We start from the raw sequence: 27714 nt of genomic DNA, 5'->3' as shown, positions 1-27714 counted from the left end.
TTTTAGATAAATTTTTGTTTTGTTTTGTTTTAGCAATTCTATTAGTACAGCTTATTTCATTTCAGTTAGTTGCCAAGGCAATATTTCTAATTATCATTTAAGTTTTTCATCCAACATTTATATTTTATTTTTATCTTTAGGGTCTGAGACCCCGTTCTACTGTATAAATACGCCCTAATAAAAGTATCTATTGTATAAAAATAAGCTTATATATTTACACAACATATGAAATATGTATACAAATATGACCTAATATTAGGAACATTTTATAATTCTAGATATAATGATAACACTTTTAATACACACAAATAACACAAACCAAAATTCTCATTCCAAAAGTCAAATAAAAAATCAACAGATGTTTAGTGTGTGATTGATTTTACTCTAATATTCATACAGACATACAGTGACACTGGAGAAACCCAGTGTCGTATGATCATTCAATAGTGCTTTCAGTGCTGATAAACACACCAGGAACTGTGGCGTTTATTGCAAGGGGTGAATGTGGAAAAAAATCTTTGTATTTGTGAAGTTACTCAGGATACAGTTGATAAAGGAGGAGTCTAGTAGTCCAGGAGACCCATCTTCCTCTTAAGGGACTCGGGCATCTCAGGGGGTGGTGGACGGGGCAGACGGAAGTACACCTTCACCGAGTCATAGATGAACCACTGTAGGGCGGTCAGCGTGCCAATCATAATGATTCGAGCAACAAGACCCTTCCACACGCCTGTAGGAGAAAGAGAAGCCATATGAACTCTTGATTTATACACAGATTGACACCGACAGTTTTTATTTAACTGTTACTCTGCTGTGCCATCCATATGACTTAACACATGCTAACAATCAATTAACTGAGATAAGAGCAAAATAAAAATTGGTCATATTGTGTTTTTTTCATATGAAACTGATGTGATCTAATGGGAATAAATCCAGGAACAACAGCCGCCTCTTTTGGTAATAAAGAGTATTACATCCATCTGCAACTTCAGTGAAATGGTGCTTCAATGTCAAAAGTTTTTTTTTATGTAATGAAATAATAGCAATTCAAATCAGTATTTCATGTCCGTGAATTTATTTATTGGTCTTGCTGGTCATTATGGCAAAATAAACCCCTCAGGTTTTCTTTTTGATCCACAGCTGTTGACTGGTATTTGCTGTGTGTTTCTGCAGAGACTCACCTACAGGTCCCAGTCTTTTCAGCACCTCGACAGCTGAACTGCCTTTCTCTTTGTTTAGTACAGACACCACAGAGTCCGCGGGATGGGACACCATAGCACAGAACACGCCAGCTGAGGAGAGACACACAGCAAAGCTAACATATATCTATATCTATCCATCTATCTATGCAAAGTTGAGCCAGCAATCTTTGCAAAGACATGTCTAAAAGTTTATAACCTTGTATCTAAGGGCCCAAGCACTTACCAATATAACCGGCAACAAATGTCACCACCAGCTGCTCAGGTTTGGAGCACTCACTGCGGGGTTTTGGTACTACGTGCTTGTACAGCATCTCAACGGTTCGCTCGAAACAGGCAAACTTCATCATGGTGTAGGGGATCTGCCTCAGCCACAAGGGAAAAACACCTTTATAGAACCTGCACAGACGATAACATGAACAATCAGTTCTCCAGCACACAATATAGGTCTTCTGAAGGGGCCTCATGGGTAATGAAGTCAGTTTTGTTCTGATTGTCAGCCTTAACCCTCTGGTGATGTTTTTTTTTTTTTTTTTATTGGAATGGTACAAAACTTTGTGAGTTTTTGGCATTTGTTATATGAACACAGACACGCAAATGAAAATACAAAGCAACTTTTGGGTTATAATCTTCAATTCAGCCACAATGAAATAATCTTTGATAATGTCTAAATATATATCCACATGCAAAACCCAGTTAAAGTAACTATATCTGAAAAAACAGATTATCAAGTAGGGGATAATATATACACAGCAGGCCTACATACCGTATACATACACACACACACACACACACACACACACACACACACACACACACACACACACACACACACACACGCATACATACATATAAACATACATACATACATACGTACGTATATGTATATGTGTGTATATGTATATACATGCATATGCATGCATGTGTGTGTGTGTGTGTGTGTGTGTGTGTGTGTGTGTGTGTGTGTGTGTGTGTGTGTGTGTGTGTGTGTGTGTGTGTGTGTGTGTGTGTGTGTATATATATATATATATATATATATATATATATATATATATATGCATACATACATACATACATACATATACACACACATCCATACATATATACATATATACATACACACACTCCATTTTAACTTAGTTTTAAATATAAAATGTTTTTTAATATGTATTATTTTATAGAAATCATGGTTATTATTATTATTAACTAAACTAAAACTATTAAAACATTTGTGTTCTTTGAAATAAAGCTGAAATAAAATAAAATATAAATATGACTTAAACTTATTTCATTTTATGAAAACTGAGTTTAAGGACTAAAATTACTAACTGCAAATAAATAAATCTAACTAAAACTGAAACAAAAATAAATTAAACCTAAATAGCAATAGATATAAAAAAAGCACATAACAAAAGTATTAAAAATTAAACTAAATTTAACATTAAAACTAAAAATATAATAATAAAAGCTAATTCAATATATTAATAAAACTCAAATAAAACTGATAGATATAAATGGTTCATAATTTAGAGAAGAAATACTGTAAATACTAAAATATATGTGCTACATAAAAATATAGGTGTCTAGTACACTGAAACATTTTTTACTCAGAAATTGCTAGTGAATTACACAAATAATGACAAAGAATCAGCAAATAACACATTAAAGCATGAAATTGTGAAAACAGTATTTTCTTGTAAAACATATTACTCCAACATACTCCTTTTTGTTTTATTTACAACCTGGAAAAAATTATTTGCACCAAGAAATCCCCTCAAAATACAAAATATTAAAGAATGAATATTACTGTATATAAATTATAGTACATAATGTATGTCTCCAGTCTATTTTGACACAAGTGTGACCCTTAAGAGAGGAATAGCCGATCTACTCACGCCTTTATCCCCTCCTCAGCATGCATTTTGGGGGCGCACTCTCTCAGGGTGTTAGCATAGCCGGGCTGCGTCTGGATGCGCACTTTGCACGCTTCCATAGGAGCCAGTGCAATATCAGCGAAAAACTCAGCGCTGGCTGATGCGGCCAGATAAACGGACGTCCTCCACAAATAAGCATTCTCCTGTTTACCAGACCAAACCAAACGACAGCAGTTAGCTATAGATCTATCACAAACGGATATGCAGAAATATGTTCAAATAACTGTGTTGGAACAATCTTTGCAGAGCCAAATCAGTTCCCTTTCATTTTCTCTCTTATTTGTATCCCATATGTAGACTTACCTCTCCAAGCATGTCATTGTACAGCGACTTAAAGACTTCATAGAAACCAAACTTGCAAAGGCCTTGCATGGAATAACCAATGAATGTCGGAGCCCACCCTTTGCCCAGCCCTCTCACGCCATCCTCTCTCAAAGTGATTGAGAAACCAGTGAAGATGGACTTGTACTTAACTGGGTCCACCTGTAAGACAACAGGGATAATGCATTAGTGAATGTCTGGCTGGTAAGCTGGTAACTTGTTTAGTTTTTAATGTTAAATTACCTGTAAACGGCATTTAATGAGGTCGAGGGGCACGACTGCTGTGTGTGTGAGGCCACAGCTCAAAACCCCACCGAAACCGCAGAGGGCGTAATATTTATTTGACCCAAATTCACAGCTCACATCTGCATCTGAGGAAGGAAAACACTTATTTGACATCACAACATTTCCCTTTAAATTTGATCACAAATATCAATACTGTGCGACGCGTGTGATACAGAAATGGAAAATCAGAAGTCACACTCTTAAAAATAAAGCTTCTTTTGGCATCTATGGTTCCATGAAGAACATTTAACATCTGTGGAACCTTTCCATTTCACAAAAGGTGAATAAAGGTTCCAAAAGATTATTAAGATTGTTACAATTTTCATTAAAATAAAGGTTCCAAAAAGGTTTTTTTGCCATAGAACAACTATTTTTGGTTTCTCAAAGAACCTTTCTGTGAACAGTTCTTAAAATAAGTTTTTTTTGTGTGTGTGTGTGTGTGTGTGTGTGTGTGTGTGTGTGTGTGTGTGTGTGTGTGTGTGTAGGACATTTTAACAATCTTAAGAATCTTTTTCTACTCTAAAGAAACTTCTGTGTATTGAAAAGTTTCCATGGATGTTTACAGTGAAGGGTGTGGGATTTTGGAATAAACTGCTTCTTCAATGTTTATGTAATGAGTGATTATAATTAAGGTATTAATCAATATTTTTCCTTTTAAATATCACACGAGTTGAATGACTTCTCTAGGCTTGTGAGATTTTACTTTGTTATAGAAGTTACCAGTGTGATTACTGAAATGTTCTTTTCATGTATTCTCTAATGTCTTGTTCTCCAGTGCTTGCTCATTTAGTCCGGCTTCCAGAAATGAAATATGGAAAGATGTTTTTGTTTTGTTAAGAAATGTCTTCAACATGTGTCGATACATTCATCTCTGTTTTCTAGGGTACTCTAACAGGAATGGTCACAGGGGTCATTGAAGTCTATAGTTTAAGGGACCATTTCTTTGTTAAAGCTTTTCTATACTGTGTTATACTAAAGTGTCCTCTCATTGAGAGAAAGAACGCATTATGTTGATGTTTTGAGACGACTCTCCTGTTTATAGTTAGAGCCTTGCCAAACCCAACCTTGGAAAAGCTGTGTGTCAGTGTGTGTGTGTGTGTTAGTCTTTTTGGTTGCAGGTTAAGGAACCACTGGCACTATTGGAGATTGACTGAGTTGTATTTCGGGACAGGCTGGCGCCCAGCACCCCAAATCTGAGACCTGGAAGGTCACGACTCGCCTAACTTCAGGGTCCGAGTGTCATCTCCATAATCGATGGAGATATGATTCAGTCCATCTGTATATGTGTGGAAAATTACTATGTTTATCTATTTCTTAGCCAATGAGAATCATTTAACCTGAAGCAAGGATGTAGCTTAGACCTTGTTGAAAGGGTATAACTCCTGTGATTTTTGTAACTGTAAGTGGGGCGGCCTACGAACTCCATGCGAGTCTTGAAGCTGACTTCTGCTGATGAAACTGCAAACTATCTTCAGTAAATCTTTTCCTTAATTTATTATAATTCTGACTCCGGGTCTTCATTCATCATATCTAGTTCTGGGTCTTTGACTGTAAAACCCCTTACAACAGAGACATGGAAGCCAATACAAAAACTTTATTTTTAAGAATGTTCTTCAAACTAAGAAAAATGATTCTTTACTGACAGAACCCAAAATGGTTCTTGAATTGCATTGCATCCAATTTAATGAGTTTGGAGGCCAAGTAAGCAAAATCAGATGCAGTTCAAGGTCCACCTAGCCTATAGTTCTAGATCATGAGAGTTCATGACAAATGATGACGTCTGAATTGAGAATGAATTGTTCTTTTGAATCTGATCCAGTTCATAAAATCGGAATGCTTTATTCACAAATCGGATATTGTGCCTTTGTCATATTCAACTGGCTCAATGAACACTGTTGCAGCAGTTAACAGTGAATAACTGGGAAAAAGAGCCTGTTTGTCACACTAAACTATTGCATGCCTGCAAGAGACTTAGAATATAATTCACAAACTGTATTGTCTGCATTCACAATGATTTTGCATGCTTTTTGTCCTCATTTATTGTAATTACATTGAAGAAAACAATCAGATTCAGCACATTATTCAAAATGTGTCCCATGGAAGGAGGATGAAACGGGTATATAGTGATTTAACTATTCTTTTAACAGTCTTGAGAAAAAGTGCCTGGGAATTAGCAGGCAATCATGACAATTAAGTCTATTAGCCAGCCGTGTAATCCTTAAAGTTAATTCTTTAAGAATGGAATGACACGCAGTCTGATAGAGTCCACTTTTAGTATAGTGTAATTTCACTGAGCTTTATCATTACATCCGCGACCTTTTCAAATATCTTACAACAAATCTTGGATATAAAGCCTATTCAATACGTCTAATTCTGTTTGCAACTTATCCAGTTCAGAAGATAAAGAACAACAACTTCTTACCATTAGAAGCTGCTGCAGCAAGTTTGCGTTTTATCTGCCGGCTCTCTTGTTGCTCATCTTGTTTAATGGAGAAAAGAGGAGTCTGGAAAGGATTCGACCGTGCCAACTGTGTTAAGGTGGTTGGGTACATTTTCACCAGGGGGTTTACTGGCAAAAACAGACAGGTGACAATCTTAAATCAAACAAAAGTTAGTTTTTTTTGTTGTTGCATACATTGCTGAGGAACAGTATTTCTTTCTCATTCAAATATTTCAGAAAATTCATGTTAAAAAGAGACGGTACACTCACTTGTCGGTTGTGAAGAAACGGCGCCTCCTGGGTGCATCAGCGGCTGTCGTATCTGAGACATCAGATGACCTCAGACTAAATCACCCTGACCTTCTGTGACGTCACCACACTGAGACTTCACTGAGTTTCCCATTGGAAAGAGCTATGATGGTATTATGGGCCATTCTAGCATTCATTCAAACAATCAAAAACAAAACTGCCAGTGTATCAAGTCATTGATGTAAATTTGCCTCCAACTAAATTTGTTACTGTTTAGTTGAGACCCACTGCAAAGTTGACCTCACGGTGTGAGCTCATTACGCAGAGTGCGTAGTGTAAGCAGATTAAACTATTCTATTCCTGGACCAGAGCATAGAGCCTTGCACCCTTATCCTTACCTATTCAAGATCAAAGTGAGGTCAGAATTTCCAGTGCCTCTGTGAGGAACATTTAGTAGAGGGAACGTCATAATAATTTAGGTCAAACATATAGACACACTTAAAAAAACAAGCCAACTGAAAATGTAGATATGAGGTAAAACGCTTTATTAAACCATATTCTGTCATTTACATAAAAAGTACCTGAACCCTCCCAGCTTTATCCCACAAATCCGCAGAACCTTATAATGTAAAATAAATACAGAATTTAGAATATTAAATACGGTTTTAAAGCAGAGTAAACGGCTTAATGATGGGCAGTTTACACATTGTCCAGTTCTACCAATGTAATATATCAGGATCTTAAAATGTTTATTAACCCAAATTTGTTTTTGAAGACATATAAAAAAAATAAAATAAAAAAAAAGTATAGTGTATATAATCCATATTTTAGCAAACAAATTTATGCTTTATAAAACCACATGGAATTCCAAGATCCTGAAATAACAAAACTAAAATGATTAAAATTATAATAAAAATAGTAAAATGAGCTTATCTTCCAGAATACATTGCAAAACAGTTTATTGAAAATATTTGTTTTTCGACAACATGTACATAAATACTACAGTAATGTTAAGATGGATACGGCACTTTTAAAGAGCTAGATGTGAAAATAAATGCAAAAGTATTGTCACAAGTAGACACTAAATGTAGTTTACAAACAAAACAAGTGTATTTAGCCAACTCCTTCAGCACTTCCGACTTATTTATGGGCAGCACCATCATTAATAAAAAAGAAAAGAAACACACAGACAAGACAAACATACAAAGGCAAAATAAAATAAAAAAACGTGATTTTTAAAATTAAAACCAGGATTCATTCCTCTAAACCAGTTCATCTCAAAGAGGGCATGAAAATTATGCAAAATCTGTGAGTTTCTGTCTTTGTATGAATATATAAAGATCGCAGGTAAAAGTCCACGGCTGCTGAATCAACAAAGGGAGGTACTGGCTGAGTATGATAAAGAGGGCAAAGACATGGTTGAACCGCATGACGTTCATTTGCTAGTGCTATCAACGGCCCCGCTCTGCTTGAAGAGTCCAACCTCATTAGTCTCCATGGCCTGGTAGACAAAGAACAGGAATCCAGCGAGCGCGCTCAGCAGCACAAGCTGCACCCACACCGGCAGGCTGCGCCGTGCTCTGGTCTTCACAGCAGGGGGCGCCGCAGGCCTGGAAGCCGCTAGAGGGACGGCGGACACGCGTGGAACTGATCGGGTCTCTGTGTAGGAAGAGGAGCTGGTTTCTCTGAACTCTGTGAGACGGAGACGGGATTCGTCCAGCCATGTCTCACTCAGGGGCCGGCCAGCTGCTCCTCTGATTGGTCGGCGACAGGTGGCACTAGAAATACATTTGAAAAATATACTTAATTCAAGATAGATTCTCTAAATAAAAAAAGGGAATATTTTAGTATATCTTGTTTTAAAAAAAGGTTTACATATTTACTAAAAACAAAAAGGCAATAATACTAAAATACAAGACAAAATACTTTTTTTTTTGATTTATACATTTTTTTTGCGGTGAAGAATCTTTCACTCAGTGAGACTTATCTGTTTTTTTGTGTGTAGACAATTTAACTTCCAAAAATGCAGTTTTATGGGGCAATAACATGCATTTTGTTTAGATTTATTATTTTACTAAACATCTTTTAAAAATACATTTTTATGACTAGGTGAGTTTGGTTTAGGTTAAATGTCATGAAAGAAAAACCTAATGTTTATGAATTTAAAGGAGAACTCCGGTCAATTTTAACATTGAGCTCATTTTTTTGTAAATTTGGAGTGCTGTCAGTACAGAGAACAATGACAAAAATCGGTGTTGCCTACACCGTGTTATCCTCTTTTTAAAATTTGCACCCTGTTGACTTCAATGGGGCAAGTTTTAAACCTGCTTTTAGCCTCTTAAAGGGGGGGTACAATGGTGTTTCATGTATTCAGAGTTGTTTACAGTGTTAAAGAGATAGATTCTCATGCTAAACATGGGCAAAGTTTTAAAAAAATATTTTGGACGAATGACGGAGAATTTCTATGCTGAAAATCTTACTTCCGGGTTGGTACAAGTTTCGGCTGGTTTTTTTTAGATCGTGGATCTAATGACGTAGATCAGAGTGCAACTCCTTATATGAGCATTTCTCTCGGAAAAGCTCGCCCGCGAGCACGTCGACTAGAGGAGAGCGAGACCGCGCACATCAACAGGAAATCATCGGCGCCAGCGCTGCATAGGATTTGTTCAAGAATGTCTCCAAAAAAGTGTGTATTTGGATGTGAGGGAGCTTACCGTGTTCAGCTTTCCAAAGAACCCAGCGTTACAGGAACAGTGGATGCAGTTTGTTTTTCCGGGGCAGCAATGGAGTGTAGGAAGTGCGGTTGTGTGTTCTGGTCGTTTCAGTGACGAATGTTTTATTAACAAGGCTCAGGTCGACGCTGGATTTGCAAATCGTTTGCTATTAAAACGTGGAGCGGTCCCAGTGATAAAAGACCCCATTCATGTAAGTACAACTGGATCAGATTTCTGTCTTTTGCTGGAAATCAAGAACTACCGCTTGACTCTATAGCTCCGCCTCCAGGACCTCGGCTTTTTCCGGAGAGAATCGGAAAGCTGTATTTTTCTTTTCTAAATATAATAAAACTAAACACTTTTTTGAGATATTAAGGATGCACTACTACTCTATAGGTACTCAAGATTAACATGAGATTAGGTGAAACTGTGCATGTTATGTACCCTTTAACATCCTTGATGTGTCATTACAAGTGCACAGCCAATGTGAGTGATTCCTTCAGAGTGAACACGGGTGAATGCAGTCAGATTCACCGTGTTCACTCTGAAGGAATCACTCACATTGGCTGTGCACTTGTAATGACACATCAAGGATGTTAAGAGGCTAAAAGCAGGTTTAAAACTTGCCCCATTTAAGTCAACAGGGTGCAAATTTTAAAAAGAGGATAACACGGTGTAGGCAACACCGATTTTTGTCGTTGTTCTCTGTACTGACAGCACTCCAAATTTACATAAAAATGAGCTCAATGTTAAAATTGACCGGAGTTCTTCTTTAATAATTGAGCTTACTGAACGTACGCTCACATGTATTCATGTCCAAGGGGCAAAAAATACTTAAATGTTATAAAATGTTGTATGAGATCGAGTAAATGACAGAATTTTTATTTTTGGGTGAATATCCCTTTAAGAAAAGTTTTGGGAAATTGTATTAACTTAGAAAGCAAGAACTGGGCAGTTAATATAATGTCAATTTAATTCTTAAGAATGTTTCGTGAATCTGGCCCCTGGTGTTTGTTCAGTGCGAATGCTTGAAACAACTTCCCCTCCATACCTGATTCCAGTGGGAGTGCTGAGGTTTTCATTGGGAAAGATCTCTTTTAGCAGATCTCTCTCTACCGTCCTCGGGGTCTGATCAATGGCTGACACCTTTTCCACCTGTGCACAAAGACAAGAGCCACAATGATGTGAACACTGAGACGGGACATCTAACACCATAAATCCTTTCACATGCCGCAATTTCTGAAGATCCATGTTTTCAGCTTCCATTTTAAAAACAAAAGAAAGAAAAACATTATATAACACCACAACCATATATGACCCGAGGTAAACAAGTGTGTGAATCCCAAAAAGTTTCCTCATCACCATTATACACCTGTGGAGACACCATAGAGCTCATGAAATTACCATCTCCTTCTTTGGTGTCTCCGTCTGGCTGCTATCAAGTCCTCGGACAGAAGTGATTTGGGAGAGGAAAGGGGTGATTTTGGACTGCCTTGTCTTGGGCAGGGTCTCTGGTGAGCCACAGCTCCCCTGATAAACCAACAATGTAAATGATGGCTTTAAGCTTTAGTGATGACCCTGATAACTAGAAAATTACGTAACATTGTAACCAAAACCAAATACACTCTTAAAAAAATAAAGGTTCCAAAAGGGGCATTTTGCAACAATGCCAAAAAGAACCATTTTGAGTTCCACAAAGAATCTTTCGGTCAACAGTTCTTAAAAGAACCATTTTTTCTTAGCGCGAAGAACATCTAAAGAACTATAAAGAACCTTTTGTGAAATGCAAAGTTTCCATGGAACCATCAATGTCAATAAAGAATCTTTATTTTTAAGAGTGTACCATGTCTTTAACAAATGAACAACTATCAACAGCAAACCTGGGAAAGGTCGAACGAGACACCAAGAGAGTCCTCTGGAGCCACACGGGAGTCCCTAAAAGAAAGCGAGTGTGATGGGAAAACCTCTCTTTGGCCATTGCAGGAAAGTGAAAGATGGCACCTCATGTCTGGCAAGGGTTTGGAAGGTTTGTTCTGACTCAAATGAGGCCTTGAGTACTTCGATTCAGAGACAGATTTGACTTCCTGAGCCTTTAGAGAAGAAACAAACTCATGAGCCACTACAATGAACGTTTAATACATGTATAAACTATCCTTGCATAGCAGAGATGTACCACAGGAGCTCGGCTCGCAGGTCTACAGCTCAGGATGTCCTGCATACCCTGGTCGTCAACCTGAGATTACGAAAATTTAAATTAAGACACTTTATGTTGCATAAATATGCCTTGATTTAGAGCTGAAAGCATTAACTAAAGATGTGTGTGTGTGTGTGTTTCATCACCTCAACGCAAGCAGTGTTAAGAAGGGAAACAAGCGGCTCTCGATTGGATTGTCTAATCGGAGGGGAAGTGATGTCAGCGGTATTCTCATCAAACTAAAGAGAAACCACAAAAGACATTTGAGCGATGCATTAACAGTACTATATGTGATGCTCTCATAGTCAAGTTGAGAGACATGGAAGATTTAGGAAAGAGACAGTTGGCACCTTGTAAACTGGACTAGCGCCATGTAAACTGGATACGGTCGACTGGTAAGAAGAGTTGTGATATTTTAGTGATTCTGACCAGTCAGTCGCAGACATGGAGGACCGCTTTGAGGGTTTGGGTTCTTTTGACACTGCCTTTAATATGACACCATAAGAAACACTGTGGCATTAGAATGAGACCTGCATCCTCATGTTTGTGTGTGAGGTTTCTTCAGGACCTACCAAAGGATGTGCTTTTATCCTCACCAGAGGAACAGACGCCTCTTTCAAATCCTACGAGACATGCGATTTCCAAACAAACAGATGAAAGAAACGAAAAAAAGGATCAAAATATACTTCCAATGGTTCATTCTTACTGTGCGGTGCATTTCTGTCCCATTCACGTATTGCTTAATATACTGGAAACAATTATTTTAAAAAGTATTTTTACATAAAAAAATTTTTTTAAAAAAAATTATACAAAAAAGATAATATTTTTTTTTCTCTTTTATTACAATTTCAAAATGAAGTGAATATGATGGTGAATTTGAAATGATTTTGTGATTTTCTTTGGCCATGTATATGGTTGCTGCAATTATAACATGAAAAACTGTGAATTTAAAAATATTCTTATTAACAAAACAACAAATCATGTGTTTTGGGAATGCGGTTTTAAATGAGAAATATGGGGGAAAGCCCATAAATATATAACCACTTACACTTTCTATTCTGCTTTTATTGCATGGTATCCCTTCACTTAACAAAAGCCATGATCATCCAGGAAGTGACATCAATTTTAGGGAGATTCTGTGAGCTTTTTATTTAAATTTTTACAAGTTTTCTTTGAAAATGGCTTAGATATCAAAATATTGATAATTATAATACAAATTAACATGACCTAATATTGACACCTCAGTCCTCCACTAAGCAATGGCTAATATTAGCTTCCAGATGGATTGCATCTGGTTTTCAACATGGGGTAAATAAATAATAAGCTTCTAATTAATAAAATGTAAGTGCCTGAGGTTGAGGTTCAGAAAATAGATTAATAGAAATACTTCCTAAATGCAAAACAAGCATTTTTTTGAATGTTAAAGTTCAAAAGATACTGCATGACAAGGATGACCCTGATAACACAACCATTTAGAAACATTAACAATTTCACAGAGAACTTCAATAGTTTGGTTTTTCATATCAAACTGAAGTCTCCGAAGAGGGTTTTTAAGGAGAAAGACACCTTGTCAGTGGCGGGAGCCTCGTTCAAATCAGACTGAAACAAGCGGACTGGTGCGCTGCGTCGCTTCACAGATTCCGTCTTAGACGAGAGCTGTGATGTCCTGTCTGTAAGCAAAGGTCTGGGCTCTTTTCTCATTACCTTTAATAGGAGGATAGAAGTGGGTTTTTGAGGTCAGGCTAATAATTTAGACCAAGAATGGGACACTTCGGTCTTGGAGGGTTTAGCTCCAAACCTGATATAGAACACCTGTCTGTAGAGCTTTCTAGTAATCCTGAAGACATTAGGTGTTTTCGACTGCGCAGACCGACCAGTGTTTGACATCAAAGTACAGCAAGAGCGATACGAAAGTATAAAGAGCTGCCTGCTCTCGCGGTACTTTGATGTCATACGCCGATCAGTCTGCGCAGCTCTGCTTTAAGTCCAACACACCTATTGATTAGCTTGTTCAGGTGTGTTCGATTAGGGTTAAAACTATACTCTGCAGGACAGTGGCCCTCCAAGACCAAAGTTTCCCCATCCCTGATTTTGACCATTAGCGCTACGCTAGTGTCATGGCCACCTACCACATGTCCTGTTCTTCTCCTGTCTTGCGAAACAGGGAAGTACTCTGCAGATGAGAGCTCAGAGTTCTCCTGAAAACACCAGACAATGACACAAACCTTGCTTACAATTGAGTCACAAAGTATGTTACGGCCTCGGTTCATTTGTGAAACAAATAAAGGCTCAACCAAACACTGTTCACCCATGTGCAAACCAAAACACGCCTTGTGCAGATCCCAAAAGTTACCACACCCAGAAACCAGGTGATGTACATTAATAACAAAACCACAGATTGAGTTACGGTGTCATCGCTGGCAGGAACCATCTGATCCAGCCTGTGAGAAGATCTCTTCAGCTTTCTCTTAATATTCAAAACCGGCCAATCTTCCTCCTGCTTATCCTCCTCATCCTCCTATACGTCACACAGCAAAAGATCTAGAACTTTCCATGGAGAAGCAAATGGCTTATTTGATCTCCACAGGAGGCATGACAACATTTAAATGTGGGGCGATCATGTGACCACCTGAAGTAGGTCAGATTTCTTCTACAGCAGGTGGTGCTGCTGAACTTTTAACAGATAATGGTGGGAAAATATGCAGGTGGGAATATCACATGGGGAAAAACTGTTTGTATTAGAGACAAAAGAACTGATTCTTTACACCAATGTGAGACAGCATGCGCTGCTTGAACTGCCTAAACAGCTTTTATGTGAGGAAAGTAGTAAGAAGTCTTTGAAGAGAGTATCCTCCTGGCTAGTCGTTTACAAGTGACCTAAACAAAGATCTTTGAGTTTACACAGAGATGTAAGACTGAGTAAAATCACAGGAATGAGAAACCAAGTGTGTCTGGAGGAAAGGAGGGAATACAACAATAAAAGAGGATTAAAGTCTGGGCCAAGTCCAAGCTAAAGTAAAAAAAAAAAAAAGAAAAAGCAAGGGATACAAGACAGTGGGGGTGCTGCTAACTATAATTGAAATCATGTGAACCATCATATCGTCAGTCTTTTGCTTAACTTATGAAAGATGAGATATTTTTAGCCGGGCTGATTGATCAGCTGATATTAGACCATTTTGAGGTTATCAGCCTTAGATTAACTGTGCTTGCTTATCTGAAGTGGTACTTTGTCAATTTAAAAAAAAACAACCACCATGGATAGATATTAAACTAATTGGCTCTCAAATATTATATAAATGACTCATATAAATGACTGTGTGTGAACTGACATTCATAACCCATTTTACTTCTGTAATGCGATGCATTTCCAAGTGAAATAGAAACAATAATTAAAAGGATGGGTGAGACATTATTTTATATATAGGGGTTTGCTCAGATATGAAAAGTAAAGAGTTTTTATGTTTCTGAAAGACGCCTCTTTTGCTCACCAAGGCTGCATTTATTTGATCAAAAATATAGTAACAGTGTTTCAGCAGGTTTTATGAAGGCAAACTTCACGACTTTTTAAAGATCAAGTTAAGAGAATTTAAGGAATAAATTGAAGGGAACACTATGTCAATATATTCTCTAAATGTAAATGTACAAAGAGAAACACAAGTTGAATTAGCAACACTTCAAAGTTTGGAAATACAACTTAAAACAGTTATCCATAACTTTTTAATTGATTTTACAAAACAGTAGCTTGAATACCTCTGCTCCCAATCACAAGATTCTGGAAATGACTTTTACTGTACCACCTGATCACACTGCAAAAAAGTCATGTTCTTCCTAAGTATTTTTGTCTTCCAGTGCAAATGTCTAAATATCCTTAAATCAAGATGCATTTACTGGAGATACAAAATGCCCAAATTTTTGAGTAAAAAAAAAAAAAAAAGTCTTGTTTTCTGTGAAATTGATCAAAATGCAATGAATTTATGAAAAAAAGAACACATTTAACAGTTAAAGGGATGTTTTCCTAACTCATTGACATTTGTTCTTGTTTTAAGAATAAACTCACTTCATTTTTTGCATTTAAATGCATGTTGATTTAAAGACATTTAGACAAGGCCTTATTTTGAGTATGGGCAAATTAAGGCTTTATCAGGCCTGTTTGAGACATGCAGAAACCCTATTTTTATACATTTTAAAACTAAATGTATTCTTGCAATGGCAAAGCTTTTCAGCAACCATTACTCCAGTCTTCAGTGCCACATGATCCTTCAGAAATCAATGCATGAGCAAACATAATGCACGGGTTTTGCCCTCACCCTGTTATGCTGACTACTGCGTGTCCTGCTGGTCACTGGCGTTTTCCCTCGGCTCCTGACTGGTCTCTCCACAACTGGGATGGGTTCGACCTCCACTTCCGGTTCAGGTTCGGGCACAAACACAGGGGCTGGAGCTACGGTTTCTGACGAACAGGCAAGAGAGCATTTTGATGCATTCATTTCTACAAAAACATGGTTAAATAAAGGGATCTGTTTGTCTGTTACCTTCCTCCTTGTCACTGTACTGGTCTGAGTCTGTGTTGCCATTCTGGCCGCCGTCTGTCTGTAATGTTTCTGAGGGAAGAACCACAGCTTCAGGAGGACCCTGATCCAGCAGCTTCTGAAGCCTCTTCTCGTACACCTTACGAGTGGACGCTGAGGTGAAGACATTGTTTAGTGTTGATGTCAAACATCATGGCTGAAATATCTTGTTTCATTTAGAGGCGGATTCAAATTGAAATTTCTTTGTTGTCATAAAAAAAGTACTGTTTTATTCGTAACAAGCAGTGAGAAAGGCTGCTGCATCTAAGAGCTTTCCAACATCCATTTAAGGACACTATTCAAGCCAGAATTGCAAAAACATGCAAAGCTGGATGCCTGGTGAAATTGTTGATTTACTGATAGCCTTGCACAACACCACGAGACAATTTGGATTATTACAGAGACTAAAAGCTTTGTTTAGTTGCTGGTTTTGTGCTGAAAGACAAGACAAGATTTTTGTGCATAACGCATTTCAGATTTCTTGAGATTTTTCATTATAAAATCTATTTCAGGGGGTATTGAAAAAAAAAAAAATGCCTCATGCATGTATGTTTACATTTCATTGTACTCTATCGCCACATTTATTTCATTATATATTTGCTTATTATTAAATCCCTCCATAAATTTGGGCTAGTCATTGTTTAAATAAATCTAAAATAAAAACATTTTAAATGTACAAATACACATACATATCCCATCACATAAATGCCCCATTTATTAGTCACTTTTAACCAACTGTTCCCCAAGGTGTTTTTGCAGTTTTAGGGAATATGAAGTCAGTTCTCCTCAGGTTCACACAGGCAATAACAGGTGTAGTTCACACATTAACTTTTTTCAAAAAAACATTGCCAACCAGAATTAATTGAATTAATTCAAATAAATTGAACCATACGTAATTTGTGTATGTTGTGTTTTATGTCTTTAACAAATAGCTAGCACTTGGTTTGATATTTTGTTATCCAATACAATGAAGCGTCCAAATACTTTTTAAGGTCACTGTATGATCTAAAGAAACATACAATATCTCTAAATATTTACTCTTCACACTGCATAATTTGAGTTTAAATCTCAAAAGCGGCTTACCAACAATGGGTCCAGCATTCAGGCCATACTTCAGCAACAGGTCCTTCAAACCCTCATTGCTCAATTCAGTGACATCAACATCCTCTGGACGAACTTTGTCCGTTTTTCTGGTGGCTTTCTGTGAAGAAAAGAGTCACGTTATATATCATGCGGTTTTTCATTTTCAATTTAGAAGTCACATTTTTCATGAATGCACATGGCAGAGCTGTAATAAAATACGTTAAGATGACATCGTACCGTAAAGTATTTGAACTTGAAGAACAGGTGTATGAATACACCCGACAGGCTCTTGATTATACACTGGAGCAAGACAGGAGAGAATATATCGTCCTGCCTGCTCTGTAGGGCTGTACTGGTGAGCCAGACAACCGCAAAAAATATATATAAATAAATACAAATAAAAAATTATATAATTTTAAGGTTGCAGTTTACGTGGGTATTGGGAAATTAGTTAAGTACAAAGCTTTGTTTGCAAAGGAAAAAACAGTTTAGAAACTAAATGTTATTTCACCAATAAGGAAACAACTGAAATCTTGACGAATGAGGATTAGGCTACATGAGGCCAAAAATTCGGTTTAAAGGGATAGTTCAACCAAAAATAAATTCTGTCATCATTTACTCACCCTCATACTGTTCCAAACCAAAAAAGACTTTCGTTCATCTTTGGAACACAAATGAAGATCTTTTTAATGAAATCTGAGTGATTTCTGTCCCTCCGTTTACAGCTACGCAACTACCACTTTGACACTTCAAAAAGCTCATAAAGAGATCGTAAAACTAATTTTCCTAAGTTATACATTTTCTGAAGGGACACGATCGCTTCATATGATGAACAGATTTAATTTAGGCTTTTATCCACACAGCGAACATAAACAGAAGCTCAACCAAACCTGATTGACGCACGAGAACAACCAAACCTGATTGACGCACGAGAACAAACCTCATTGGCTCTTGCGGAAGCTCAAACGTGCTGCGTAACACACGAGAATGAACCTCATTGGTTCTCGCACATCAAGCGAACATGCTTGAGGTTCCGTTTACCATAACTGATGAATGTTTATATGTGAAAAAAGTTTATTGGCAAATTTTACTGGGCACACCGTGAAAGAAATATCTTGTCTCTTGTTTTTCAGTCTTCATCTTTCATTTTAACACAGTTTGTAGTATTCATTAATCAAGGTAAGATACTCAAGTTTATATACAGTATAGCGCATTTTACCACGCCAGTAATTCAGTTTCACTTTCCTAGGGCAAAGCAACATGAGTTTCTTGGATTAAGATTGCCCTTTCAAACTTTTACTATCTTTTTAATATCGGGAGAAATTTGAAAAAATTAAATACAAGAGATAGGGCTGCTAATTTTCCCAGAAAAACAATTGCACAATTTGAATGAATGGTGTGGTGGAAAGAAACTGCCCGATGTGTTATTTTGGCAACAGGTCTAGCATTCTGCATGCTTTAAATCAGACACAGAGATGAACCTAAAAAAAAACACTGTCACAGCCCCACTTCTCTGACACTTAAATTAATTTAAAAGAAAATGTGAGGACATTTTACATTCCCCAGCCCATAATAACACACAATATACACTATTACTACACCTGAAACATCTCAGAACCAACTAGGTGAGTTTAAAAACAGTGTGCCTAGCATGTGACTACAGGAGCAAATGTTAATTTGGATAAACCAATAAGGTTAAATTAAGCAATGAAATGAAAAGTGGGGGGGAAAAAAATTCAATGCTTATGCAAAGTGCCACAGTGATAGTGCCATTAGTCTGAAGGCATAAACGCAAACTTTCAGACTGTGTGGGACAAAGCAAGAACAATGCAAATCCAGCCACATTCCCTAGAGTCGAGCCCTGCTCCACAAACGCAACCATGTGACCGAGGAGAAATGGTGAAAACAGTGAAGTGGAGAAGGAGAGAATGTATTACGAGGGGCAGGAGGAGATCATGAAGGCGTATGAGCTTCAGTGAGGGGCCTTCACCAGGGCTGATCTGGAACACTGCCGACTCAAACTTTCAGAAATCACAGCATTCCAGCAGGATGGAGAAAAAAAACAAAAACCTTCCCTCAGTCCACAGACAACACCCTACAAAACTTATACAGTTTTTGGAGAACGTCAGACTCAGCATGTGCCTGTGAACAACATGGGTTTGATACAGATTTTTTTTTTTTTTTAGATTTAAATTCATATTGTGTAACAAAAACATTTGATTTAATAAATTCATTTTTAACTATTTTAATTCTAAAGCTTTTTCCTTTTCTGACATTTTATGGTTCATGGGTTGAGAAGTTTTATGGGCCGTTGCAAAGCTGTTTATTCAATCTGGGAAGTGTCTTTCTACAGAAGCGATTCCAGATTAGGCAGTTCAGTTTCAACTGCAGAAAAGGTGTTTCCAGGCAGGAAAGATGGCCTAAAAACTTGCTCAAATAGAGCTGGGGAGCGAAGAAACGCTGGCCCGGTCTCGTTGAGCAATCAAATATCATAGTGCTCTTTATATCTAAATATAAAACTATGTGCGAGAGAGAGACTCAGCATGCAGGAGAGTGAGTGAATCAACGGTTTCAGTTTCAATTTCTTTCCAAAAAGGCAGTTAATGTGAACTGCCGGTTCACTAGAATCACTCCTGGTAAAACAGAAGTGCTGCACTGCCTGCACAAACACAGGGATGTGCAATGTTTTTTTTAACTGGTTATAGTCAGGTAAAAAACACATCGTAGTGTTACGTCACCGTTCGTTCCTCAAGCCTGTGGAAACATGCGGCCGGTTCGCAACAGACTCCAGTTCGCCAGGCCGAGAACGGGCTCCAGAACACAAACCATTCTGGTGGAAAAGGGGTATGAGAGACCTATAATGTTAATGTCATTTCTCTGGAAATTTGTAATAATGAGGCATGATGTTGCTGGTTACCCACAATTTGCCCAATTGTGGCTTTCGCAGCACGGCTTGTAAACCAGTTTTATTTGAACACAAAAAAACATGACCAACTCTGGTAAAAAAAACCTCACAATTCATTGAAGAGGTCAAACATAAAATCAAACGTCTATGGTCCACACTCATGCGTTTCTGAAAATTACTATCTGAGAGACAGCAACTTCAAAGAAGAATGCAAAGCACTCACACATCTGGCAGCCGAAGCACAAATTCCACTTCACAAGAAAGTATTTCCTCAATAAAGGGACCAAACCCACAATGAAAACAGCCTTGTGCTGCTGCTCTCGAAATATTATACAACTTTCGGACCTGTACCTTCCTGCTCAATCTGGCATTTTCAAAATGGGGTTTGAAGACCCCCAGGGGGGCGCAAAGGGTTGCTAGAGGGTTTAATGTAAAATTGTTTAAAAATCAATAATATAAATAGGATTAAAGTAACTAAAAAAGGGTCCCTTGCACAAAGTTTAGGAGTCTGCAGTATCTCAAATACTGAAAACCCCTGATTTAAGCGATTTGTTTACCAACTTGCAATAGTAGCGTAGTTCATACCTGATAAATATGGACTGTTAATGACAGAGAAACAGTAATATTTCACAATAACAGGCCGCACTACCTCATTCACTGGCTCTGGAATACAGAGAGGAGCCTTTAACATCAAACATATAACAAAAGGACTCTGTGAAGTTGTCTGGGTGGAGTGGTGAGGTAATCGAGTTGGCTGAATAAACAGAACTAACTTGACACTTATAGTATCTATCCACTAAGGAAAGTGTCTTACTCTTAAAAATGGCAACAACAGACCCATACCTGATAGAAATAACTGGTATGCATTAAACAATTCTAGTGCACACGGTTCATATTATGGGTTTATTAAATAGCTGTGGGTATTAAAAATTAGTAAGTAACACATAGAGAAGTGAGGGGGAGAAACACTCCCACTTCTCTATGAACCACCAGGTGTTTCATCACCGTAACATTTTTCCAAGAATGCCAATAACCACCAGCAACATTATCAGGTTTAGACACAGATAAAAAGAAGTGTCCATTTTCTATTAAACTACTATGGGATGCTATTTTCCACATTAGGAATCTTTACTGAAGTGTTCATTCAAGCTGGGATCTTTACTTTTTCTGACGGAAACGCCTAAAACAGATGTGAAACTGAGATAACATATAGCAGTGCAAGATTTCCAGAACGTTATAATTTCTGTAATTCATGTTTTGTTTTTTTACGGATAGCGGCATGGATTTTAAACACGTGAATCTAATCCATTGAATCTTGACTGACACATTTAAGCGGGAAACCGTCGCCCGGTAGTGATAGGAAGTCCGAATCGGTTCTTTCGAACAGCTAGTTTCAAAATCCAGTTTTAAAAATGCTTCGTTATTCCATGGTGCCCGACGTTCCCAAATTCCACGTTCTATTATTTCAAATAAAGTGATAAACACGTCTTGCTAACGTTACGCGTTTTTATTTTATTTTTTTATATATATTTTTAGGGCGTTTATTGTCATTCCATGACCACCAGTTAGGTTTCTCACGGCTATAACGTTACGTTTCAGATCATAATTTGGATTTTAAAACATTCTCAACCCTCGGCTGAAAGTATTGCATGTTTTAATAAAATTATATTCATTTAAACCAACTATATTTAGTGAGTGTGATAAAACTGATACAGTCCTTTCGTAACAACATCGTTCAGACCGGTTTTGTGATCTAACGTTAGCTCAACTGATTCACAGAAATGATCCAACTCAAAATAACGATTCGCTCACGAACCGGACACCAGTGGTAAAAGTTCGCCATGCCGGTTTGTTTTCATTTGCATGTGCAAACACCACAGTTATGACATTTATTTACTCTGATAATTCTAAACTCAGAACTTTACTCCCAACAAACACACTTTTGGAAAATGCACGTCTTGATAGCATTAATAAAAATCAATATACCATCAGCTCAATTTGATGCATTTTACATGCAAAGCAAGTCAACAGCCAAAACAAAGCAAGCTTCTCCAAACCCACCCTGCCTGAACGGCTCCTGTTGGAGATCACGGGGGCTGGAGGCAGATCCTCGTCGCTGGAGAAGACATCTGGAGAGCCGCTGCTCTTTTTGTTTTGCGCGGTCAGATTCTTCAAGTACAGCTGCACGTAAACATCCTTCCTCTGGTCGCCATTCGGCAAAACCACGTTATGGGCCAACAGTGCACTTTTAAGCTTATCTTTAGTGAGCACAGACGGGTCTTCCAGAAATTCCGACATGTCTGTTGGCTTGAGCAGGACACTATCGCTGGCTGAGACTGATTTCTTATATGGGATCAGTGACCATCTTAGGAGAGAGACCCCTATTGGATGCGTTCCGCAGAAAGAAGCGCTCTGATTGGTAGATAGATCATTTAAAATCACTGGTGATAAATAGACGAGGTGAACCACTTGTTTATAGGAGATTCACCTACTAACTTACTAAAAATTTAATTAGCATGTAAAATAAATATTGTACACAAAGAGAAAGAACAAGACTGGGCTAGAAATTAAACTAGAAGCTGATAAGAAGTGAGCAAAGTTAAATGTAATGCTTTGAAATTAAAACTGCAATACAATTCAAACACACACACACTCAAAGATGATATAAGGTATGTCAACATTTTATTGGCCAAATGATGCAACTTATGTTGCAACCAAAGACAAATTTATTAAACAACTTAAGTCACTTTTAAGCTTTTCATGTTTACATATTTTCCAGGCTCTCATGGAAAACATTTACAAGTTCACACTATTGATAAACATTTGAATAACACGTTCCTCAGGAGCACTTCCGCTGAGAGATGTCGTCAAACTGAACATTGAGCTCTTGCATTAACAAACAAAATGTATTGAAAGCACACCGTTGTAACACTAAAACAAAAAAAACAAAATCTTAACCAAAGTGATCACAGTGCTGCAGAAACCGACCACTTATGAAGGAGCTGACTGGTGTATCATGGGTATCAAAGAAAGAGCAGGCAGCTGGAGGGTTAGCATTTGCACTAGCACGCTCAGCTCTACCGCCGTCTCCTGATGCTCATTTCCACAATGTGAATGTGCGAGTTGTTTCATCTCCACGCTCAAGTCATGCTCGGCAGTGCGGTCCGTCTCAAGTGAAGAAGGGTGGTGGCACAGCACTCTGCTGGGGTGTGGTTTCCCTGACCCATCCCGTCCCCTGACCTCTCCCGTGACCTCTCCTCCTTTGCCTTTGCCTCTCTTTCCCAACTCAGGCCTTGATCTCAGCTGGAGGGCAGTACAGCACTTCAGAGTTCTCTGACGACAGCTCCTCTGAAAGGGACAGACAGGTTTTATTGTAGGATAACGAATCTGACACAAATGAAGCCTAGTCCTAAGGGAGCTTGTTTTCACCAGGGAATAAAAATAAGGTCGCACTTTACATTAGGGTCCAATTCTCACTATTAATTAACTAATAACTATGACTTGCCTCAATAATCTCCTAATTACTGCTTGCTAACAGTTAAGTTTAGGTATTGGGTAGGATAAAGGGATGTAGAATATGGTCATGAAGAATAAGGTAGTAATATGTGCTTTATAAGTACTAATAAACATCCAATATCCTAGTAATATGCATGCTAATAAGCAACTAGTCAATAGTGAGAGTTGGACCCAAACTAATGTGTTACCAAAAATAGTGTAATTGTGAGTTTATAGAAAAATAAAAGTGCAATTCTGACTTAAGATAAGTTGCATTGCCATGCCGGAAACAAGCTCCCATATATTCCTGACCTTCAAAATTAAATCACTGACAACCAAATAATTTGATATGGAGTTATTTTTCTATGACACTCGAACCACAATGAGTCAATTTCGAAAAATTCTCATTCAGGAAGGATCACGTCAGGTATTGTAGGAATGACTGTCTAGCTGAGAGAGCATTTGTTCTTGCAATTGAGAGGCAAACGCATTGTTACATTTTCGTATACTGCAAGCTTTTATTCTGGAAGATATTAATAGAAGTTTATTAAATTGAAAATGTATGAATACTTTAAGATTTTAGAAATAAAGTGCATCTTTTTGAATCATGCATATATACATGCTAATAGGGCAGCACATTCTGGTGGAAATCTAATTGCAATTTTTTTAGATTAAAAATGCATTTAAGAAGTTTGCACTGCTTGTTAGTTGGGGTGCACAATTTGGCCCAAAACAACGGTAAAATTGCAATATTAACATTTAAGGCTGTCCTAATTCAATGTTAAAGCATCAAGCTTTTTTTTTTTTTTTTTTTGGCAGAAAACCACACTTAAAACAAGGGTTCAAAACTCAGTTCCCGGAGGGCCCCAGGCCTGCAGAGCTTAGTTCCAACCCTGCTTCAACACACATACCTGTAGTTTTCAAACAACCCTTATGGACTTGATTAGCTGAATCAGGTGCATTTAATTGGGGTTGAAACTAAACTCTGCAGGGCTATGGTCTTCCAGGAACTGAGTTTTGAACCCCTGCCTAAAAAATTATATTTTGCTGACAACCGCTGGTTTGTAAGAGAAACTCAAGTTCTCAACCGAGCTGCTCGCATGTAAAACAACACAGTGCTGTGCTTCACTCTGAAACATGCAGCACATATTTAATTAAAATCGCATCCTTTGCCATTTCATAGTTGTATTTTCGGAATACTGCAGCCTTCCATGCTGACTTTCTTGACTGTGTAATTGAAACATTTAGGCAAATCTAGTCAATATCTATGTGCTCACCAGGCAGGACACATTTCCACAGGCCGTATGTTTTCCCTACAGCCGTCTGCCACAGACGCAGAGTGCCATCCTCTGAGCCACTGGCATACAGCTCTCCATCAGGGCTAAACCGCACAGTGTGTATGGGCCCGAAGTGACCCTTATATGACTCTGAAAAAGAGACAAATGCATTTTATTGTCAAGCAAGAACAAATACATATATATTCATGAGCCTATTTATACTAAGCTTTGTTTTATCATACTGCAGTTTATTACATTAACTTAATTACCCATTTCCTCTTTGGTGGTGTAGTCATATTTATAAAGCTTGAAGTCATCTCCTCCAGCCACAAAGAAGTCTTTTTCAGGATGCAGGGAGGCAGAGTGAATAGAAGCAGGGGCGTCCACAGTCTTAATCAGTTCCAAACTGAGAGTAAAAGACAACAACAGATTGACATTATCAGTTCTCCACACATTTTAAGGATGTGTTTTTTGTCCAACTCAGTCCTCAAGGTAATATTTGCATAATAGGACAGCTTGTAGCCGTCTACCTGTGGGCGTTGTAGAAGGCGATGGTTCTCCCATATGTGATGACGAGAATCTCCCCATCAGGAATGTACTCCATGCTGGTGACAGAGGCATCAAACGATAGAGTATGCACTGCCTCCTGTGTGTTCTTGTCCCAAAGTCTACAAATGAACGACAACACAAACTCAGAATTAGACACATACTTAACTAATTGGGTTCTATATATGCAATGTACAGTGTACAGTTCAAAGACTTTGTCCATTACCATTATGGACACTCACCTGATAGTTTTGTCATCAGCAGCCGAGAGAATCTGTTGGTCATTGTTACACCACAGAGCTTTCTTTATGGCAGAGGTGTGGCCAGCAATCTCCTGGGGATCTGCATTACAAATGCCATATAGCCTTATGCGCTATTTCATCTAGTAGAATTTATGACAGGAATTGAATTTTGGAAATTGATTTGATATCAAAACAAAGAATTAAAAAAAGTCACTCTACATACCTGCTTCAGGTTTGCTGAGGTCATAGATGCGCAGCACTTTATCATTCCCTCCAGTCAGGAGAAAGTTACTGTCCTGTTGATTCAACATACGATGGTAACAACTCTTCATTTAGCAAAACGGCTCGGCACAAGTAACACAGAGGGTTTGGAGACATAAAATGAGGTGACATCACTGAGACATAATCAATGTTGTGTCTCATAGTCTGGGTTATGGAGCTCAGAAAACATCTCAATGTTGTTCAGCTTTATATTTCAGAATTTTTGTATTTGAAATGGCTCAAAAGAGTACATTTTCAGAGGGACCACTATTTTATTCTAGTAGATTTAAAACGTTGAATGCAAGAAGTAAAATATAATATCTTTTTTTATTTAGCAATTTGCATACACTGTTCAAAGGTTTGGGCTAAGTAAACATGTTTTTAAGTCTCTTATGCTCACTAAGGCTGCATTTATTAGATCAAAAATACATTGAAAACAGTAATATTGTGAAATAATGACAATTTAAAACAATGGGTTTCTATTGTAATGTATTATTACAATTTAAAATAACTTTGCTATTTGAATATACTTTAAATGTAATTTATTCCAGTGATGGTAAAGCTGAATTTTCAGCAATCATTACTGCAGTCTCCAGTGTCAAATGATCCTTCAGAAATCATTCTAATATCCTGATTTGGAGCTGTTGTGAACATCTGGCTCTGTCCATCTTAAGTCTTACCTGTGTAAAGTTAACAGATTTCACAATGTGCTTGTGCGCCAGGGTGAGGACCTCATCTCCAGTGACAGCATCCCATACCTTTCTGTCAGATTCAAATAAATAAATAAATACAAAATGTAAAATAATATTTAACTAATATTATTTCACCCATATCACATTTTGTTACTGTTTGTACTTACGCTGTAAAATCTGCAGCGGCCGTAGCTGCTTTTGTAGCTTCTTTATTTAAGGTGGCACCCCAGACAGCACCTTTGTGACCCAAGAACGTCCCAATCCAGTCCCCTGTGTCTCCCTGGCGCAACATAGGTTTGCCATCTGCAATTTTTAATTGGCAAAACAAACTTTCAGACCTATCTGACAGACATTTCACCTAAATGGTGACTTTTTATGCTCACTGCCCAGGAAAGAGAACCGGATTACTGTCAAAGGTAGATTTTAAGATTCAAGAATATACATACCTTTACAAGCACTAATAAGGAAATATCCATAAGGAGTTATTCCACTGAATGCCAGATCCACAACAGGTCTGGTATGGCCAGAACAGGTGAGAGGAGTCTGTCTCATAGCCATACTTACAGGATACCTAAAAAGATGACAAAACACATGCAGTTTTACTCAAACACAGCCACACATTTATCAAAAATCAAGAAAATACCGAAAACCCCCCAAAACAACGTAGTGGATAAAACAGATGTGCTAGCTAACTCAAGCTTGGCTAGCCAGGAGTTCAATCATTACCTTGCAAAGACAACAAAACAACGACACACTCCAGTACTTTGTGGCCAGATTCCGTGTCGGGGAGGATTGTGGAGCTCACAGCTGCACTCCCAGCAACAGTGCTGTGCCACCAGCTACACGAGGTGTGTGTGAGTGTGTGTGTGTAAGCTAAACTAGAGCCCTCGCTAACGCTACAGGAACATTATGGAAGTGTGAAAACTGGACATCATTTCCGGCCCGCGACGCCACAGTATTGGTCAGAATCGTGTCACGTGACGCACTTATAGCGTCGCTTCGAGAAGCTCTTGTACACTAGGAGCTTATTATTACATGTTAAGTATTTGCTAACACGTAATGTATGTGGTATGTTTATGGTCTAATATAAAATATTTTGGGGTAGGTCTTTAAAATATGAGAATATTTTTCAGTATTATGAGATTCTAACTCCAAATTACGAGAAACTTATCATTATAAGATCAATATTAAGTTTGTCAATATTTTGAATTATTATGATATAATTTATGACTATTTTGAATCTCATTTTAACCAGATGTGACTAAAAATCAATCCATCAAGTAACTGTTTGTGCCACGGAGCGCCTCCTGTA

The 27714-nt window shown here is 37.9% G+C and overlaps 3 protein-coding genes across 8 annotated transcripts; all 3 read right to left on the bottom strand.

The window, feature by feature from the left end:
- Positions 1 to 31: 31 nt before the first annotated feature.
- Positions 32 to 6755, bottom strand: slc25a3a (solute carrier family 25 member 3a). 2 transcript variants are annotated; one of them, XM_079869893.1, is made up of 8 exons: positions 6447 to 6755; positions 6159 to 6305; positions 3695 to 3822; positions 3434 to 3613; positions 3092 to 3273; positions 1423 to 1595; positions 1179 to 1289; positions 32 to 727 (listed from the first exon to the last, which is right to left on the bottom strand). In XM_079869893.1, exons 1-8 carry the CDS (start codon positions 6505 to 6507, stop codon positions 564 to 566), a joined length of 1146 nt encoding a protein of 381 aa, XP_079726019.1. In that variant the 5' UTR covers positions 6508 to 6755; the 3' UTR covers positions 32 to 563. The 2 variants fall into 2 exon arrangements, with proteins under 2 accessions (XP_079726019.1, XP_079726020.1); XM_079869894.1 differs by having other exon boundaries at positions 6159 to 6330; positions 6447 to 6733.
- A 193-nt stretch (positions 6756 to 6948) lies between these two features.
- tmpoa (thymopoietin a) lies at positions 6949 to 22258 on the bottom strand. 5 transcript variants are annotated; one of them, XM_079868198.1, is made up of 15 exons: positions 21951 to 22258; positions 16985 to 17102; positions 15866 to 16015; positions 15641 to 15783; positions 13741 to 13851; positions 13463 to 13531; positions 12900 to 13037; positions 11906 to 11956; positions 11684 to 11818; positions 11480 to 11572; positions 11313 to 11372; positions 11020 to 11229; positions 10544 to 10669; positions 10191 to 10294; positions 6951 to 8203 (listed from the first exon to the last, which is right to left on the bottom strand). In XM_079868198.1, the coding sequence occupies exons 1-15, from the start codon at positions 22185 to 22187 to the stop codon at positions 7861 to 7863; spliced, it is 2088 nt and encodes a 695-aa protein (XP_079724324.1). In that variant the 5' UTR covers positions 22188 to 22258; the 3' UTR covers positions 6951 to 7860. The 5 variants fall into 5 exon arrangements, with proteins under 5 accessions (XP_079724328.1, XP_079724324.1, XP_079724325.1 ...); XM_079868199.1 differs by lacking the exon at positions 11906 to 11956; XM_079868200.1 differs by lacking the exon at positions 13741 to 13851.
- A 289-nt stretch (positions 22259 to 22547) lies between these two features.
- strap (serine/threonine kinase receptor associated protein) lies at positions 22548 to 27335 on the bottom strand. Its single transcript, XM_079868513.1, has 10 exons — positions 27129 to 27335; positions 26849 to 26973; positions 26570 to 26705; positions 26391 to 26472; positions 25673 to 25745; positions 25450 to 25549; positions 25192 to 25329; positions 24931 to 25067; positions 24662 to 24811; positions 22548 to 23237 (listed from the first exon to the last, which is right to left on the bottom strand). Exons 2-10 carry the CDS (start codon positions 26958 to 26960, stop codon positions 23176 to 23178), a joined length of 990 nt encoding a protein of 329 aa, XP_079724639.1. The 5' UTR covers positions 26961 to 26973; positions 27129 to 27335; the 3' UTR covers positions 22548 to 23175.
- Positions 27336 to 27714: the final 379 nt, after the last annotated feature.

This window comes from Squalius cephalus (assembly GCF_949319135.1).
Source record: "Squalius cephalus genome assembly, chromosome: 4".
Classification (NCBI taxonomy): Eukaryota; Metazoa; Chordata; class Actinopteri; order Cypriniformes; family Leuciscidae; genus Squalius; species Squalius cephalus.
This window is presented reverse-complemented; position numbering and strand designations above follow the sequence as displayed.